At 30.1% G+C, this 20,529-nt stretch overlaps 2 protein-coding genes across 3 annotated transcripts in view; both read left to right on the top strand.

The window, feature by feature from the left end:
• LOC116775832 (uncharacterized) overlaps positions 1-20,529 on the top strand; it is a 112,549-nt gene that overhangs the window by 61,086 nt on the left and 30,934 nt on the right. For both annotated transcript variants that reach the window (XM_032668814.2, XM_032668811.2), the window contains exon 3: positions 14,445-14,567. In XM_032668814.2, the coding sequence (XP_032524705.1) occupies positions 14,445-14,567 (123 nt within the window). The remainder of the gene's footprint in view (positions 1-14,444; positions 14,568-20,529) is intronic.
• LOC116775834 (tubulin beta chain) lies at positions 9,868-11,857 on the top strand. The gene is made up of 2 exons (XM_032668816.2): positions 9,868-10,029; positions 10,348-11,857. The coding sequence occupies exons 1-2, from the start codon at positions 9,973-9,975 to the stop codon at positions 11,632-11,634; spliced, it is 1,344 nt and encodes a 447-aa protein (XP_032524707.1). The 5' UTR covers positions 9,868-9,972; the 3' UTR covers positions 11,635-11,857.

Genomic DNA, 20,529 nt, shown 5'->3' with positions numbered 1-20,529 from the left:
AAGTAAAATTCTATTTGATACTATCCGTCGTAGACACCTGCTACAATCGTAATATTTTCTCTACTCATTCATTCGACACGTAGCAGTGTCTACGATAAAACGTAGCTCAGTGCTACGAAATGATTTCAAACTGACTTATTTATTTTATTGTTATAACTATGTAATTTTTCACTTCCGGATATAAAATTTCTTTGATATATATATAGTTTTATATTCTAGCATTAGCCTACATATGGGTTTCATTTAGTTAAGGTTGAAGTAGGTTTTAATCATTATAAAGGGTTATATTTTTTTGGACAATCAAGCGTGTATTGAACCCGATCGTAATCACGGACGCAATAAATCATCACACCACTAAATTACACAACGTCCTTAATATCGAAAAACGCTAGCGTGTTTAACTATATTTTTAATAAATGCCATAATAATATATAAATATTAATATTTTAATACGTATACAAAAATATATTGTATGCGATGTAATTAAAAAAAATACAATAAAATATAATGATTCAGATTTTTTGTTACATCATAAAAAATGCAAAAGAAATAAAAAAAAATTTAGTTTTGTAAACTATATGTATAAAATGGTAGAGGTCTGCACTTGTACGTACATCATAGTACAACTACTGTCAACATTTCAATTAAATTGTCTTATATTTGTCTCAATTACTTAGTTACTATCTTAAAAAATAATATTGTAATATATTCATTTAACCAAGTTGTGAAATGGCTAAGAAAAATGTATTATAAATATTCTGTTCAACCATATATTTTATTGTATGTTTTCCTGCACATGCGATAACTCTAATATATTAAACTTTGCAGACAGAAACGCGTGTATCAGTTAGTTCAATGGTAAAATTAAAGGCATTAATAAATATAAATCTATGAAAGAAAACATATTTCCACATTACAACAAATAACTGTGTAAATTTTAAAATATTGTTCAAATTACCCTCTAGTAATTACCCTAAACTATATACACACATATATATATATATATATACATATATATATATATATATAAGAATTAATATTTTAATATTTCAATAATTTATTGAACTCACAGAAAAAACAGGTTACAACTATTTTCCCACTGCTAACTATAAGCTTAAGTTAAGTACATACCATACATTACTACACTGCACCTAGACTGGTTTTCAAGAAGAATCAAAAAGTAGGCTATAAACTAATATGCAAAACCAATAATACATAGCCATTACATAAGGTAACTTAAAATACAATATCTCAATTATAAATACAATAACTTGAATGTCGTCATGTTAAAAATATTATTAAAATTAAGTTACACAATGATTATATTAATTTTAAGACGGGAGCAATTCAAATGAATCCAACAATTAAGAAGTGGTAACCATAAATGGCAACATGTAAGCCCTTAAGTTTTGGACACGGCATAGTGCGTGACTTTTGTTTCACTGAACTTACAAAGAAAAATAACGTAATTCTATATTTATCGCTTTTATTAACAGGCACTTAAGAACGATTATTGGTCGCAATCACTTAACCGCATTGCGGTGCCATTACCCCTGACAGAAGCGTAATGGGCAAGTCAAAAGCAAGTAAATAATCTTGATTTATAAAAATGTAATTTGTCATGCGTTATTTAGGCTAAGACCTCCAGACTGGAAACGTAACATGTTATTTGGTTTATTGAAATATCACGAGATCACGATAACACGTGTGGAGTTAGGAGAATATACATTAGTGAGTCCTTTGATTTGAACCTATATGATAAAAACAATGTCTTATACCTGCACATGAAATTCTATGTCCATAATTTTATTACTGTGTTTTCAAAATAATACTTTCGAAAATATTTGAGTTATAAAAATTTCCAATACTAGTGAAGTTAGTTTTCATATCAAACGATTTGATTGTTCTTGAATGTATATTCAAGTAGAAAATATAGAATAAAAAATTAAATACACGATCAGCATTGACTTTAGAAAAAGTATGAATGAAAATTTAGTTTAAGCCTTAAATCGTAATAATATGCATCTATGTGCATAGTGCCTTCGATATTTATCTATTAGGAAATAGCCTAAAAATTATTGAAACCCTTTAATCAATATTAAGAACATAAATTGTATTTTCAATTACACAAGTCTGTTGAGGTAAAATACTATTTGTATAATTCTAGGCAATAAAAGTATTAGTAAAGGTTACTGAAATCAGATATGTTTTTAATACAAACGACATTATGTTCGTATAAATTCTTATGAAATGGATTTTGCTTCCGCGAAAAACCTGTGGCGAACCAACCTCACGACTAGACTATTAGTTTTCAATCAAAAGTCAATCAAAATACACAATAAAATCGATTTTGGAACGCGTCATACTTTTAACTACTTCTACCGCGATACGTTTTTTATATCTCCTCTGATATGAAATGAAAGCTTCATTTAAAAAAAGGATTCATGTAAGGAGTCTATCAGAAAATTAATTAAGCCTTTGCTAGAATTACTAATGGAAAGATACCGGTGTAAAATCTATAGTGAATGGAATTTTATAAGAGTGCTTGTTTTCATTGAACTTAAAAAAATAGATAGAATATTAATTTGACTGTAACTTTCTATTTGTGTTCACCACAGTTTTGTTTTTTTATAAACCGATTTCTATTATTCATGATGTAGTCTAAGAGTTGTCTTTTTTGTTAAAATCTAAGCAATAGATAAATCATAAAAATAATAATCTCTTTTACTATATCGACGACATAAATATAAAATACCTCATTATTAAATATTCGTAGGGCCAACCAATGAAGTCATTCTAAACATATGTATTTACTACAGCCTCAACAAATGCGAGTGTGAAACATAAATCTTTATCAAATTTTACATCACAATTCTGAATAATACAACATCTAGATTCTGAATAAATAATGTCAAATTTAAACAGAAGGATTTCCTTGAAGCCGTTTGAGTTCGGACGCAACTGTAACTCAATAGTAAAGCCACTTGGCTCAAACTGTGACCTTATTTTCTTTCTTTGTGAATTGCAGCTATATTAATAAGGGTAAACATTTTCTGTTTTAATATTTGTTAAGGAATTCTTTTCCATGTGTATTACGACTAGTAAATTATAATTTTACTTAAGCAGGTAACTTATTTTCGAGATTTCGAACATTTAGATTTATAAAGAAACCATTTATGTTAAAAGCAATCAATAAAAGTTTTTCACCTTAGGAAAATTGTCATATTAAATGAGTTCCAACGAAGATAAAATAAAAATAACACATTTAAAATGTAAATAAACAGACAGACTGCAAAATCATTATAGTTCCTGTAAACTTTGAACCGCATACTGAGATCATAGTTTCATCTCAAATCTTCCCTAAATTACTCGATGCCTTATAAAATATTGATCATATTATAGTCTGAATTGTAAATAAATTTGCAAGCCATCTCTATATAAATAAGGACATATAAAATCCCTTTAAAGTTCGGAGAATTTTGACACGTAGATTATATATTATTATTATTATTATTATTCATCCTACATCTCTCGTAATGACTCCAAATTAATTATATTGAAATAAGTTTTGATATACGTTTTTATTTAGTTGTTATTATTCAGTGAAGATATAAAATTTTATCAACAAAGTACATATGTTCAGATAGATATTTGACATTAAATAAATAAAATCTAAAAAACAACAATGTATTGTAAGTATTAAATAAAATTTCGAGCGCTGAATTCTGTTAGACTAAAGCGTCCTTAAACGTTCGTAAAACATGAAATCTCAGGTGATAATCCTTGAATATCGAACTTCACGCCATGTAAGAGGTTTTCAAAGAGACAAAGCTCCTTGGCAAAGTTTTCAAGCTAAAGGAATGAAACTAAAACAATTTGAAGTTTACATTTTGATATGTTTACGTGATCGGAAAGTGTCCAAGAATTACCGCGAGATGCTTCAGATGATATATCATCACTTTCAGAAATTATGTGCAAGTTACGTTTATAATTGGACACATATTGAGTAAGCACAACATTTGCTCTCTAAACCTTTTTGCAAAGTATTAAAATTTACGTATTTGTGAATTTTATAATACATTCCTAAAATATTATATCTAATTATTTTTTTAATATCAAAAACGTTGATTTTTTCTATAAAATTTAAATAATAATATCTTCTACTTTTTTGTAGTAAATACTCTTTTTAGAGCAAAATTGCACATAGTAATGTCCAGTTGTAACCCAGAAATAAATATATAACTACATTGCTCACCATCACGACCTCATTAAGCAGGAAAAAATATTATTTTAAATAGAATCCATTCCTGTTACATTTTAATTCAATATAAAGGCGTATACAAATAAAATAAACTAAGATCTCCCATAAATGTTTTTTTATAAACGCCAACCTTATTAAAAATTGTGAAACTATTCCGGAGAGCAGTGATATATTCTTAAACTTATATTCCACAGCCGTAATATAAAGTAGTGCCTCAAATATAAAGTAACTATTTGCTGAATGCGAGTGACATTGGATATGCAAATGCGGAACCCTGACAGACTATTAATGATGCTTGTGACACGGAATTAGAGATCTTCAGTTTTGATACGAAAACGATAGTATCACATTTGTTACGTAACTTAGCTTTGAAATCATATTCTCGAAATATAAATAACATTTTAAATATATCTATACATAGCTTCTAAATATAGTGTAACTATGTTTGAGATCTCTTCAAAGTTTTTGCCATGATATAGTTTAATAACTTTTACAACTGAGCAATAACTTTAAAATACCTTGTTTCCAAAACATGGTAGTAAAACTTTCCACTTTATTATTCCAAGCGGAAAAAACTATCCTTAATATACTTTGTATAATGCAAAGCTTCCCCCCTTCAAATCAGGCAAATCTACTGAACCCCGAAGTTCGTTCAAACAACAGAACAATCTGCCCGACCCGAGCAAATGTCGTTCAACTATGTAAATATATGTAAACTGTACTTACATGGGCGAACTTGACTGAACCGAACCCGGGAATTATGTATACTTGACTAACCACTATTTATGAGACTTCCTACTATACAAATAAAACATAAATTCGTTTGTCACAATCAAGTTAAGGGGCAACTACCCACAATTTAGCGTGGTATTTTTTTCTCAAAAATAATAGTCCAAGATGTATTCGGTTTCTTAAAATATGTATTAAAAAATAACAGAACTTCTTAGTTTTCATATTTCCAAATTAGTTAATAAGTTCTCAGAGATATTCCTTTGCAAAAATTTGCAACATTGTTTCATTGAAAAGATCTTAATTCAGCATTGAATAATTTATGAATAAAATGGGCTATTTCGAACTATTTCAAGTTTCTTTTTGATATATTTTTTTTTCATTCACAAAATAGGCGACATCCTTTAACTTTGCATTTGCAAATGAAAGCGAAATCATATTCAGGTGAAAATATTCGGGATAGGATGCAATGTGAAAATTTCGTTCATCACTAATTTTAATTTAATTTGAAATGAGGTTCGTGTCAAAACTTTAATGTTAAATTGGATTCTAACAATAAACGACTTTACTGTTGATCTCATTATTTATTTTTTGATTTTATTTCACCACGTTGCCTACATATATGAAATGAGAACTTTGTCTATTTTTATATAGCGTTTGTATTGAATTTGTCATATTTTACATTTGTATGAAATCATGCTATTCATTAAAAATGTATGTCACTGTTGTCACTTCACTTCAATTCTCTCCCAGAAATGTTGTTTTGTATGGAAATATCAATTGAATATTTACCCGCACGAGCAGGAGTCGAACCAGAGGCCTCCGGAATTACGAATGCGACGTCAACTGCGATTATTTTAACATTGTTTTAATGTAAAAAAATATATAACTTCATGATAATTAATTTACTTAACGAATAATTCATTAACATTGAAGGACATGTAAGATTATTTTAGTAAGAACCTACCTATATTTTTTCATCTCATAGAAATCATAAGAAAAAATGATTTTTCTTACTGTAACTAGATAGAATGTGCTAGATATTCTGACCTAGGAACGAATAATAAAAGCTGTTTTTTTGTGATAGTGGACACCTCCAGGTTTCCTTTCACCGATTTTTATTTAATAATTTACACCATTTTGATCCAAAATGATTGGTTTGGTAATAGTAAAAACAAAATCCAGTTCTTATCGCTTGGTTATAAGATTATATTCCAAAATATTTAAAATATTATAGGTTTGCTGAATGGCAAGAAATTTTTATACCTTTTTTTTACTATTCAAGTAAGAGAGTTCAAGTAAGACCAAAACCACTTTTTATAATCTTCTAAATTTTACTCTATATTTCTCGTTTCATCGAAACTATCCAAATATATAAATTACCAAATTAATAATGAAATTTTTATTGAGATTGTATGAGACTCATTAGTTAATTAATCAGATAAAATGAGATTGAATCCGACTCTGATAGAAATCGTTAACCGACGAATGTATGAACGAAATAAACATACTACAAGCGTGATAAAAAGTAATATTAAAAATAACGGGTATAGAATTTTCAGCTGTTCTGTGGAAGATTATCTCTAGAACTCTTTCTGTATTTAAAAAACTCTTTAAGCATCCTTTTATTTATATCAAAATCTAGGCTGTGATAAAAATGAAGTTAGGAACTTAGTATAAAAATATTAAGATATGACTTGTATAGACAACAATCTGATGACCTACAATTTTAAAATTAAGATATCGTATCTGATAAACATGTGTTGCAGATTCTTGAATGTCAGAATTTTATATTTAGAGTCTTTATATATAAATGTGTTTATTTGTGTATTCAATATTATATTTTGTCAGAATAATTCTAAAACTCTATTAAACTTATGTGAAATTGTTTGTAAATGCTTGTTTTTTGTTGTTGCAATCAACATAACAATATATTTAAAAAAATCATAAGTTTCTTCTCACAGAAACGTAAGCTTAAAACTCCTTCCAAATACTGTTTTAATCCCAGCTTTCTTAAACTTCCTCTATAGCTTTAACTATTACCTTGGTTTTTAAATAAAGCGGTATTTTTTATATATATTTTGTATATTTATGTATCCATCACTTAGAGGGAACATTGATATATTAAAAGCAATTACAGCAACTAGATATTATGTAAAACGAGAAAAATAATCTATAATAAAAACATACTCAGGGATAATTGTGACTAAATTTAAAATGTATAGATAATCTATATTAAATGTTTATACAAAACAAGACGAGTTACAAAGTAAAATATGTACTTTATTGAATTTAAAGAAATTAAGATCAAAAAAATTTACATTCATCACACGTACACACATGTCCATTTGTTGAAATTTAATTTTCGAGAGCGGCTGGCTTATCTGGCTAGGATCGACTTTGAACTCGTTGAAGTACATTTGGGTAATTACAAATATATACAAAGCTGTTATTACAATATTATTCAAGCATTTTCAGACATACCGAGTATTATAGTCAGACGAATTCATACATCACATTGTCATATAAAATACTAGCAGTGTATTCTCAGAAACAACTGCACTGATTTGAATCAAATCGTTTATGGAGATAGTTTGAAATGTAGAGAGACATAGAAAAGATTTTACCCCAAGAATCCCACGTAAACGAGAACTATGTAGGTAAGTCCGCGGTAACATTTCCGAATTTATAACTACGAATTTCAAGGGGCTACTATCGATTATTTCAAAATGCGATCAATACTAGGAGGTTTTTCTACCAAAAAACCAACCTTGGCATTTTTCCTTCCAGCAAAAACAAAATAATCTCAAAATGAGGTCGATACAAAAAATATATGAACAGTCTAATAGGGAAACCGCATCCTGTTATCAAATTACTCTACAAAATATATAAAATTGGTCTAGTTATTTTATATAATAATGGGTGAATGCTTTTCTATTTTAAAATTTATAACATTTTAAACACGCTACTATATTTTATATGTAATCCGATTTAATTATTTTACAAAACATTTTAGAAAACCATTGTTTTATATATTAATACAAATTTATGAAAAATTTTATTAACTCTCTTTTAATGTATTACTATTTTTACTTGGGGTACTAACTGCTCTATACTGTGTCTATAATACTCGGGTTAACAAAAGTTACATTTAAGCCAACATAAACATTGAATAACAATGTGTACTGTGATACAATTTTGATTGTACGTAATATCATTATAATTTACATCACGTAATTTTTGTATCATGGAATTGATAAATAATAATAATACCTAGGTAAGTACGAATATTATTATAAATTACAAGGTTTATTTTATGTGTAAAAAGTAAAGCATTGTTACATTTCCCTCGGTGTATCTTTATTTTTTACGCGGAAATAACCTGTATTGATCTCGCTACCTCTGAGACGAAACTTCTTGGCATTGCATGGATTCGCTGTGCGGGTGCCGGGTCCCTCGCGTTGCAGGTAGAGGAGCTTCAACAGTGCTTGGGACTTGCGACCCAGGTGTAGGTTTAAGGGGCCCCTATCTAACACGCTTTAAACGCTCACCTCCACTGTCAAAGCTCCTCTCTCTACATATTGAGAATGATTAGTTGTAAAATTAATTAAAAATTCTCATCAAACCACATTAATCGCTAGAAATCAGAGATGTAACGATGAAAATCAGAAAGAAAGAACACATGTCAATATCAATCTTATTCTAAAAAATATTAAGACAAAATTTCTTTTCATATATTTCATTCATTTTATGTACGAGAAGAGATAATAAATATTGGAAAGACATTTTACATTCATTAAAAATACATACAGATTCTAATATAATCCAAAATGGAACGGTAAACACTGATTTACTCAAAGTGAAATCTTTGAAAGCAATTCAACAACCCTTAATCTCTAACTAAACCTTTCAATATATAAGTATAAAAGTTGCAATGTGTGCACGAAATACAAATCCGTATTTCGAGTTCAGCTTTACCACAGAGCTTTCAGAGAAATCTCTATTGAATAACCCCTTCACATAACATAAACAGTTGCGGCTTAGAATTCACACTGTTTTAAAAAACATATATATATATGGAATCACAAACATAATTTTAACTGCTGAATTGTGTCAGTATATAAATATTTATAACTTATCACGTCAGAGATTACAAATAGAATAGTATCACAGAAATAGTAAAATCCATTTATGAGTGGCTGCGTTTATAAAACTGCGCAACTTATTTTAAAACGGCTCAGTTTCTAAGTAACTATAAGCTAGTTCAAAGAACAATGCCACCGCCTGTGTATTCAGTTTCTCTTATAGATATGACGATATTTTTCTTAGCAATGGTGACGGTCTGAAAATATCACTTTTAAAGTAGATGATTGTCGGAACTGCAAAATACATAAGTACTACGACAAAGTAGAAGACTTTCCATTGAATAGATAACTTTGTCAGAGACGCTGCAATGTATTTGTTTCCTATGACGTAAAAACTGCTGCAAAGCCTTGGAATTGTCATATGTCATTTGCAATAGTTACAAGACTTGCCTTGTGTTGAACAATGTTGATTTCAAATCAGATTTTGCATTGATAATTTTTAAGTAATATAAATATGTTAAACAATCCAATAATCGTATGCTAAAGCAAAAATGTTATGAGCGAAAACTCAACAAGATACAATAAAACAAAAGCTCTATTAAGCTTGTAATATAGTAATGGCGCTTACATTATTCTGCCAATAGAGCCACAAGGGAAATAAAAATAGTTTTGATTAGTAAAATAAAAACCTCCATAGTTGAAATATTTCAAGTTAAAAAAAAATTGCAAAAATATTCTGGCTATTAAGAAAAAACTACACTATAAAAATAATAAGAACCAATTCAAATATTTTATATTGCATTTGTTTTAAGTCGAACTGTCCAGTAGGTCGTGGATACTGCGGTCGGTTGAAAGGGTTGATTATTTAAGTGAATATAATATTAATCAGTAAATAAGATGAGGGAAATCGTGCATATACAAGCAGGCCAGTGTGGGAATCAAATTGGAGCTAAGGTGTGTATATCCTGGATTAAAATTTGTATATACGTTTTCATAATTAGATAAAAAGAATATTTTCTATAAAATATATATTTCCTATATTTTGCCATAACGATGAATCTTTCCAGTGTGGTATGATTGATATTTTGATATATGAAAGCATTTAAATTTTTTTATGAATTAATTGACATTTTTTAAGGTAACGACCATAGATCTTAAGAAAACGATTAGTCGTTTGAGAGTTTGATAAATGTATACCAGTATAACTAGTTCACACAGTAGTTCAGAGGCATATTGTGTAACTATGCAGTAACATAAATCGTTCATTTCCAGTTCTGGGAAGTTATATCAGACGAACATGGCATCGATCCAACTGGCACATACCACGGTGACTCCGACCTTCAATTGGAGCGTATAAATGTATACTACAACGAAGCAACTGGAGGCAAATATGTACCGAGAGCCATTTTGGTTGATCTCGAGCCGGGCACTATGGATTCTGTTCGTTCAGGACCTTTTGGCCAAATTTTCCGTCCCGATAATTTTGTCTTTGGACAATCAGGTGCGGGTAATAATTGGGCAAAAGGTCATTACACTGAAGGAGCAGAACTAGTGGATTCTGTTCTTGATGTGGTTAGGAAAGAAGCAGAGGGTTGTGATTGTCTTCAGGGTTTCCAATTGACGCATTCTCTTGGAGGTGGTACCGGTGCTGGGTTAGGAACGTTGCTTATATCAAAAATAAGGGAAGAATACCCTGATCGTATCATGAATACATTTAGCGTCGTTCCTTCTCCCAAGGTATCTGATACGGTTGTAGAACCATACAATGCCACGTTATCTGTTCACCAGCTTGTTGAAAATACTGATGAATCGTATTGTATCGATAATGAGGCTTTGTACGATATTTGTTTCCGCACACTTAAGCTGACTACACCGACCTACGGAGATCTAAACCACCTTGTATCAGCAACTATGTCGGGAGTTACTACCTGTCTAAGGTTCCCTGGTCAGTTAAATGCTGACTTGAGAAAGTTGGCGGTGAATATGGTACCGTTTCCTCGTCTTCACTTCTTTATTCCTGGATTCGCACCACTAACTTCTCGCGGCAGCCAGCAATACCGAGCCCTGACTGTTCCAGAACTGACCCAACAAATGTTTGATGCGAAAAATATGATGGCTGCTTGCGATCCACGTCACGGTCGCTATTTAACAGTAGCTGCAGTTTTCCGAGGCCGAATGTCTATGAAAGAAGTTGACGAACAAATGATGAACATACAGAACAAGAATTCCTCGTATTTTGTTGAATGGATACCCAACAATGTTAAGACAGCCGTATGCGATATTCCGCCACGAGGTCTGAAGATGTCTGCCACGTTCATAGGAAATTCTACCGCGATTCAGGAGCTGTTTAAACGAATTTCTGAACAATTTACAGCCATGTTCAGACGCAAGGCATTCTTGCATTGGTATACCGGCGAGGGAATGGATGAAATGGAATTTACAGAGGCTGAGAGTAACATGAACGATTTGGTATCGGAATACCAACAATATCAGGATGCTACCGCTGAAGAAGAGGGAGAATTTGATGAGGAAGAAGAGGGTGGTGATGAAGGAGACTAGACTTATACATTTTATTAAGTATTGCATTATTATATTTTTAAATTTGTTTTATTACAATATTTTTATAGTTTGGTTTTATTCCAAGTGCGTGTATGAACTTGAATAAAATTTATTAAAAACCCGTTAAATGCAGTTTTTATCAGAAAATTAACATGAATTCTCTTCTACCTTTATACATATTTGGGCTTAAGTTGAAAGATATTTAATAAACCGTAAATGAAAATGTTTTGTTCTATTTTTGTGTAATCGAAATTGAAGTAGGTACGTTTTGACCAAAATAATTATAAAACTACATTTAGTCTACTATCATCTATTCCTTTACATTACTAAAAAGTTTACAACTGCACTTTTATTGAACAGTTGAAAAACTAAATAATTAGAACTCGCTAAAAGCAAATTAATGTAGCGCAACTCAGTAGCGGAATAATTGAGACCAGTTCTGAAAATATCTTGTTTTCAGAATAGCAGAGATTCGTATCGATCGAACGATGAATGCAAGGTTCGAGAATATTCTACGAGATATAACGATAAGACAAGACTGGACCAGTTTTGGAATGAAACTGGAAAACGAACGTATATTTTTAGGCTGTTTTTATAGTGATGTACCAAACAAACTTAAAATTAATTTTACTAAAAGATAGTGCTGCTAAGTTTTTATCTCGAGCATCTATCCGTATGAGTGTGTTTTTCAGTCGCGATATATTTTCCGTATCGTCCACTATTGTCCATCTATGGATATGTTTATATACACGCTATTCAGCAAATACACAAAAATGAGTGAAACAATTCAAGCTGTTCTCTTATTTTGTTTAATCCACATTTGACTTAAATAGTCCAGAATACTATTATAAAATATAAATTACTGAAGGGTGTCGATAGCCAATAAAACCAAATTAGGAAAAAATATCAAGGTCTGCTTTTTATTTTTGAAGTTCGAGTAGTAATAGCATTTGATTAAAAATATGCTGTTTTTAAAATGGACTAATGTATAGCCTGGCTAATTTATTAACTATTAAGTCACTTTAATCTTTAAATTAATTAATTTTTACTAATACAATCGACCTCTAAACTGGGAATTGTACAATATATTATTTTCATATAATACTCGCTATCCTCCCCTCCCTGCAACGCGATGGAATCGGCGCCCTCACGGTGAATCCATGGAATGCTGACAGGTTTCGTCTCGTTTATGTCCTTGACTTCACATATGTAAAACAAAATTTTCATAGAACTCTTTAGAATACACATATGTACACTGTCAAAACTATATATTACGTTGGAACACCTTATTACAAGCTTGGAAACAATGCTTTTATTATTGAACTGTAAGATTGAGATTCGTTTGAAAGAATTTTGTTAGCAATTTTAATGAAAAATCAAAAATATTACGCTTTTTTGTATTAAAAGTATAATGGTCATGAATTAATGTCGTTACGTTGTTTAGTAATCCGAAAGAATTGCTAATATGTCTTGAAAATACTTTTTAGAATACTGAATACTCTATTTCTTCGAATTAATATGGAAGCCTAGTTGACCTTTCATAATCTACATATATAAGAATTGCTTTTGCCAAATAAACATACATTTATAAATTGTGGCATTTGTACTTGGCCATTAAAAAGTCTGAGCATAAGTATATAAATTGTTGTTCTAGGTGCTTTTAAACATATGACTCGATTTTTTTGTGTTTTCGTGTTTCCTCCACACAGTACTCAAGATTATAATTCGTCCAACAAATAAAAACGTTGACATTGGCACAATATTCCACGATTCCAGTGCGAATGAGGACACGGCATTAAAAAAAGTATATAAATTTTATTTATAACGGAAGATCTTAGCCAAATAATTCAGCACAGATAACTGCTGCGCAAAAAATTTAAAAACCACAGACAACATTGGCGCTAACAGGATATACCACGGATATACATATATACAGGATTCATTTTATGAAACGAAACTTCTTAGCGTTCAATTGATTCACCGCCGGGTCTATAGCGTTGCACGGAGAGGAGCTTCAACAGTACCTGGGACTTGCCAACCAGACGAAGGTTAAAGGGAGGGACCCCTTCTCACGGGCATAAATGCTCTCCACCTTCCAAGCTCCTCTCCCTATCTAACCAAATTTAAAAAGAGCCTACTGGAGCACCTTAGATTTATTAGTCTATTCATATTTAATTGAACGTTAAATAAACTTCAAAAAACTTGAATACTTATCCATTAACCTTAATTAAGTTAAATATTTTTTTATTTTTCAAAGAATAATAAGTTTCATCAAAAATACTAAGAACCTTCGATATCTATAAAAATACTTCTCTTATTTGTTTTCCAATTAGTGTAACAGAAACCAAACCCTGTTTTTATACATTAATCTAAAATATTTTTTTCAATATGTAATACAAAAATTTAAGAAATATAGTTATATTTATTTAATTAAAAGGTTATAATAAAAATATTCCTTTTATGTGTATAAAAAATTTCTTTGAAACATTTAGAAAAACATTTCTTTAATTATGTCTTACCGCAGACAAACAGGTAATTAGATATTTTTTATACAAACTCATAAGTACATTAAAAATAAATTTTTTTATAACTATAAAGATGTAATGGAAAATAATTAGGAGTTGATTTAAGAAAGCTTATCTCTGTCCTCTTTTTTAAATACAAAAAAAATGTGGATCCAATTTGTTTAGTCTAATTTGATTCTACAGTGGTTTTTTTATAAATAAAAAGTATAATAACTGTTCTTGATTTTCAGAGAACTAGCTTCGTGTATATAAAAAGATTATATTAAACAGATTTTTTCTTTTCAGGGCCGGGTATAAAAGGCACTATGGCGATCCTGAATTGCCTTTTAGCGAGACAACTATGCTTTGAAGATGCCTCGTGCTCCGCCATTTTGGAAATCATTCCTCGTGTCTGTGGTTCTGAATTAGGTAAGTTATTATAATATTTTTATTTAATATATTTATATTTATTAAATGAGTGAAGTTCTAGTAAATATCAATTTCAATGAAATAAGATATGCCATAATTAGTTTTGTATAATTTTTTTACAAGAAATTATTCTTGTATAAAAATCTTAACAAATATATGAAAACTATAGGGATATCAATAATCGAATATTTATTTCATTATATCAATAAATTATTCATATCACGTATAAATTTGAATACATTACTATATTAATTGATCAAACCGAACGCCTAATTTAGTTTAGATTATTCAAATACTTTACTAATTCTAAATACGCTTTTCATTTTAATCATTGTATAGTTATAAAGATAAACATATATTTAGTCCCGCGATCATTTTATTTCATTATTGGAACCATGTCAAAGTTGGAGCAATGTATTTATGTATAAAAATAATCATAAAAAATACTAATCAATTTGCTGAACGAGGATTTGATCCCAAGCTCCACGAAATTGGTGTCATTTTTGGTACTTTCACTAATTTCTACTCTTAATAATTTTTTTGGAGGGTATTGAAAAGACAAATATATGTAATTGTAACCTCTGTACATAAATATGCATATTTACAGCTAAAAACAACATAATCAATACGATTTCATAACATACTATAGTCAAGATATTTTTTTGTATTTGGATACGAAATTGAATTTAGTTACTTACTAAAACCGAATAACAAAAAGACGCAAAAAAGCCTGAGCTACAAAAAAGTTGTTGGGAAACTTGTCGGAATCTACCCTTTCAACCCTATTTGAAATTCCAATTAATTTAGGAAATGTTTAAATTAATACTAAAACTACTTTAAACTTCTTTTAAGTTAAGTTCTGTGGCGACCTATTTTATGAATAGAAAGCAGTAAGCAATAAGATCTACAAATAAATATAGACTAGGATTTGTAATAAAACACTAGAGGTACTCATCCCAGACGTCGGGAGTAAATCAGATTACTTAATTTTCTCCCTCATCACAATAGTTTTTGGTATAACTAATACGTAATTTTCATTCTTATTAAAACCAATCACTATTATTAAGTCTTAGAATTCTTTGTTTTTTTTTTCGGTTTATCGCATTAATCTCATAAAATATTGATGCGTTTTGAAAGTTATATCAGTTTTTGATAAGACATTTGTAAAAATATACTATTTATGATATATTACGAAATGAACAATAAAAATGAAGATTTTACTTTCACCCAAAAACAGCTACCTAATCTTTCAGACTTAAGTAACTCCTATTTTCACCAAATGAAGAAAAGATAATATTAAATAACACCTGAAAATTTTTATTTTACGGAAAACGATATTTGTCTGGCGTTTCATAGAAGATCATAGTTCCAATTGTACGCCACTGAGATCGATTTTCGGCTACTCGCATCCAGCTCCTGCCAGCCATCTTGCGCAAATCGTCACTCCACCTTGCGTGAGGACCTCCTACACTACGTTTGCCAAGACGCGGTCTCCACTCAAGAACTCGTTTACCCCAACGGTTGTCGGTTCTGCGGCTAATATGGCCAGCCCACTGCCACTTCAGCTTGCTAATCCGGTGGGCTATGTCGATGACTTTGGTTCTCTGCCGAATCGCCTCATTTCTGATGCAATCCCTCAGAGAAACGCCGAGCATAGCCCTTTCCATAGATCGCTGAGCGACTATGAATTAGTGAAATAGCCGTACCGTTAGTGTCCACGTTTCAGCACCGTAAATCATTACGGGTAGGACGCACTGATTGAATACTTTCAACTTTAGGCATTGTGGGATCGACGATGTTAAGACTTGACGAAACTTACCAAACGCTGCCCAACCCAGCTGAACTCTTCTACTCACCTCGTCCTCGAAATTGTTTCTACCCAACTGCAATATTTGCCCCAGATAGACATATTTTTGAACAACTTCGAGAACGACACCGTGGACTGCAATCGGTTCCAGTAGAACATGTTCATTGAAATTGACCTTGGTTTTGTCCAAGTTCATCCGTAGGCCGATGCGTATAGATTCAGCCAGATCATCAAGCATCATTTGTAGGTCCTGCAGCGTTTCTGCCATGATGACGATGTCGTCTGCAAATCGCAACTGAGAGATGAGTTCGCCATCGATGTTGATGCCCCGTCCTTTCCAGCGCAGCGTCTTAAACATATCCTCCATTGCATTTGTGAACAAATTCTATTACAAAGTTATCATAAAAATTTTATTATGACTAAGGAGAAATTAAACTTATATTCGTATTAATGAATTAAATTCGTCGATGTTTGCAGCTATGTCACAACACTATTAAAGTGTATGGCTTGAATAAACAAACATACATATGTGTAAATATCGACACTGCCTTATAAACTTTAATATTTATAATATTATATGGATGGATAATATCTTATAACTCAATTTAATTTTAATACAAAGCACGAATCACTTTAATGAACTCACATTAACTATGATTGATGACTTCAAGTAAAGCGAGCTTAAAAAACGTAAACCAACGTGTACATATAACTGGGAAAGATAACAAAAGACCTCTAACAAAAGGTGACCGCCTTTTGATGAAAAATACTTTCAACCTTACAGCAATTTGGTAGAGTCCAATTTTAAATCAATTTACTGACAAAAGACGAGAAGGAGGTCACATAAACTTTAGCGATCCAAACTATATAAAATATCGATTTTTCAGTTTATTCTCGTTGTAACGATTTTTAAGGTAATTGACGTTTCACCAATCACTGAGTTATGCCCATATAGTATATATATAGGTAATGATATATTATAGAGATATTGATATGATATAATTTTTCATATCTCATATATAATCTACACTTAAAAAATTTTAACTGGTAATTCATTTTTAATATCAGACCATAGTTTAGTTTTTTTCATATATTCGTTGATAATGATACAAGTACATCAAATTTATTATAAAAAATGGTCAAACAATAAGCGATCATGTTTCAATTATTATTTTATAATCATTTATATATTTCACGAAATAAAACTCTAAACATTAAACTAGAGAGTCTAAAATAAATTGGCACAATTAAATCCAATTTGACCTCATTACAATCCACAATCCAACCGTGATCTTTATCTCAGGTTTTTGCGGTGGCTTTGAGAGCACTCTACTATTCTTAAGGATGTACCATTCACTCTGATTTATTCTTGAAATGTGTAAAATCATATTTATGTTGAGTATTATATAACATGATGTGTTTTTTTATTAATGTATACTTCCTTAAATAATAACAAATAATATTATTAGAATATTTTCTAATTAAAATTGACTCTGCCTAATTACAAATAAAGCCATTCAAATCAAATCATGGTAATGCGGCAGCAAAACTAATTTAGATGATTATTGGTTATAAATAAATCCTATTTCTGTTCTTCTTGACAGTGACAGGTCGCTTGAAGCGCCACTAATTGAGATGAATGCTTCAGTGTTCACGGGTACAGGATCTTTTACGTGAACGGTTCTGGTGAAATTTTTGAGAGTATTAGTCCTGACAAAATGGCCGTCCCTTGTCAGATCCCCTCGAATTCTCAAACAAGTGACGGCACGATGCTTGATCGTTTTATTCTGTAAAGAATTTCCGAGGACATTTTTATATATAGGAATTGTGTACTCGCCTTTATATTTATTATAGTTTTCAAAACAGCACTGAATTATAATACAACACGGATAACTATTATAATAGCGATGTACATCGTAGCAGGATTCTATTCCAACGCAAGATATCTCCAACTATTCTTAACTATAGCAACAACTATTGTGACTTTCAAACGAGCGTCCAAACATCCATCTTCAAACTTCACCAACTACACAAGAGCATCCAAATAGATCTGGTTCTACACAAAGCCTTTTGTATTAACGTCCATTGTTAACAAGTTCATGGTCGTACGCGTGTTATAAAAGTGGATAAAAAGACGAGTATAATAACTATCCGGGGGTCTGAATAACCCTGTATACACGCTCTAGACTAGAATCTATTTTCTCAGCTTAATTGCAGCCTTAAGCCCTTCCCATACGAATTTATACTGATTTTATTCATCCATATCCCAACGCTTTTTACTATGTAATCCAAAAAATTGTATTTACCGTTTTCCGACTCATATAATGTACTGGTTGTAATTATCCTTTTAGGAACGCTTTAAAAATAACATACATATATATATATATTTATTGAAACATCTAAATTACTTTGTCGAAACTCACAGAATTTCTGAACTCAAAATAGATCCTGTCACCAATAGTTTGTCAACTACAAAAAAATAATATTGGTTTAATTTTTTATTTACATTAAATAAAAACTAAATAATCGTATATTTAATATTTCTTTAATATTTAATTCATGAAATATTTTAAAATGACGGAAATAGGTTGCCATTTCAACTTTCAATTATTCATTGCAGTCGGAAATAGATGCACTGATTCGAAAACTGAGCTAGGCTAAATCTTTTATTTTATTTTTGAAACGAATATACAACTACAAATAGAAAAACTACCTTCTATTTAATATTTCAATTGCCTCTATTACATAAAATCGTAGAGACAAATATGTTTCATTTTAAATGAAGCCAGCTAAAGAGTTAAATAAAAAGCCCTTATGCAAAATTTTAATAAAAAATTACATGTATATTTAGATCAAGATAAAAAAAACCCTGTACTTCAACATATTAAGTAGAGTTTAAAGTAATTAAATTAATGGCGCGGGCGCGTTAATAAAATTACGTAAATAATCATGGTAGTTCAAAAATATTCAGTCTTCTGAAATAGTAACTATGATAACGTTAAATTTATAATATTATAACTCAGCCATTTTATCTAATAACGATTTATAATTAAAATAGTGTTATGCCAAATGAGTATAATAGTAATTAGTCATCACAGTATTACCGTATTTACATAGTAATACATATGATTAAAAGTTGAAATTTCAATAAACAGAATTAGTGTTTGCATTTACTCATACTTTCTATTTATATATTAACGTTAATAACGTTGTCCCTTTACTTTTACTTAATAATGTAGATCCCAAAAAATATGGTATGTTAATTTAAAATTTGAGTAATACAGATTTTTTTTTTATTTTAGTCACAACTACACATAACTGTTAATAATGAAAGTGTGGTGTAACTTTTTGCAACATTAAAAAAAATTCTTATATATATATATTGCTTTGAATTGATTTCCTTCTTTCGTTTATAAGAAATAATATTGTTTTTGGAATAATATCTATTCTTTAATACTCGCTATTCTAAGATATATTTTTAAGGCAAAGTTTAGTGACATTCATTATCTCGTAACCATTATGAGATAAAAAGTATTTATTCTCAATAAACATCATAGACACTTAAAATATTTAAATTAATTCATTTAAACCTTTTCCGTGTTTGAAAGTAACATTTAAAAAAATATATAAAAATTTTATCACAGATTGTCGGGTAGTCATCAAAAAAATACCAAATATATATTTTAAAAATATTTTCACACGTCGTAAACTACCTACTTTTACCATAGCATAGGAATATAATAAAAAATATATATAACTAATTTTCAAAGAGCTCTCGCAAATGGTATATATATACAGGACACAGTTTATAGATCTTGATTATCATACACAGTTTGTGTTCACTAAATCCATATCAGACTATTATTGGATCACGAGAGGTTAGTCAAAAGCAAATTCGTATCTATTTTACAGTTTCCATTACATTACTCTTTTTAACTTTGAAAAATATAACTCATAACTCTATTGTTAACAATAAATCAATGTTTTTGCATTAAAATTAAAATAATAAAAACATAATTAATACATTAACATTAGCGGATTCGAACCGGCAACCTTCTATATAACGCGTTGCAGTTAATTTGCCACTTAGCTATCTGGCCTTATCCTTCATATGTAAAGATTCTATTTGACAGTCATTTCAATGCCCAAATAGAC

The sequence above is a fragment of the Danaus plexippus genome, chromosome 24 (assembly GCF_018135715.1).
Source record: "Danaus plexippus chromosome 24, MEX_DaPlex, whole genome shotgun sequence".
Taxonomy (NCBI): Eukaryota; Metazoa; Arthropoda; class Insecta; order Lepidoptera; family Nymphalidae; genus Danaus; species Danaus plexippus.
This window is presented reverse-complemented; position numbering and strand designations above follow the sequence as displayed.

What these genes read in the sequence shown, in the direction of transcription:
- LOC116775834 (XM_032668816.2), top strand. Translation starts at nt 9,973, where the DNA reads ATGAGGGAAATCGTGCATATACAAGCAGGCCAGTGTGGGAATCAAATT. An exon ending in GGAATCAAATTGGAGCTAAG is followed by an intron (nt 10,030 to 10,347) that starts GTGTGTATATCC and finishes GTTCATTTCCAG; the next exon opens with TTCTGGGAAGTTATATCAGA.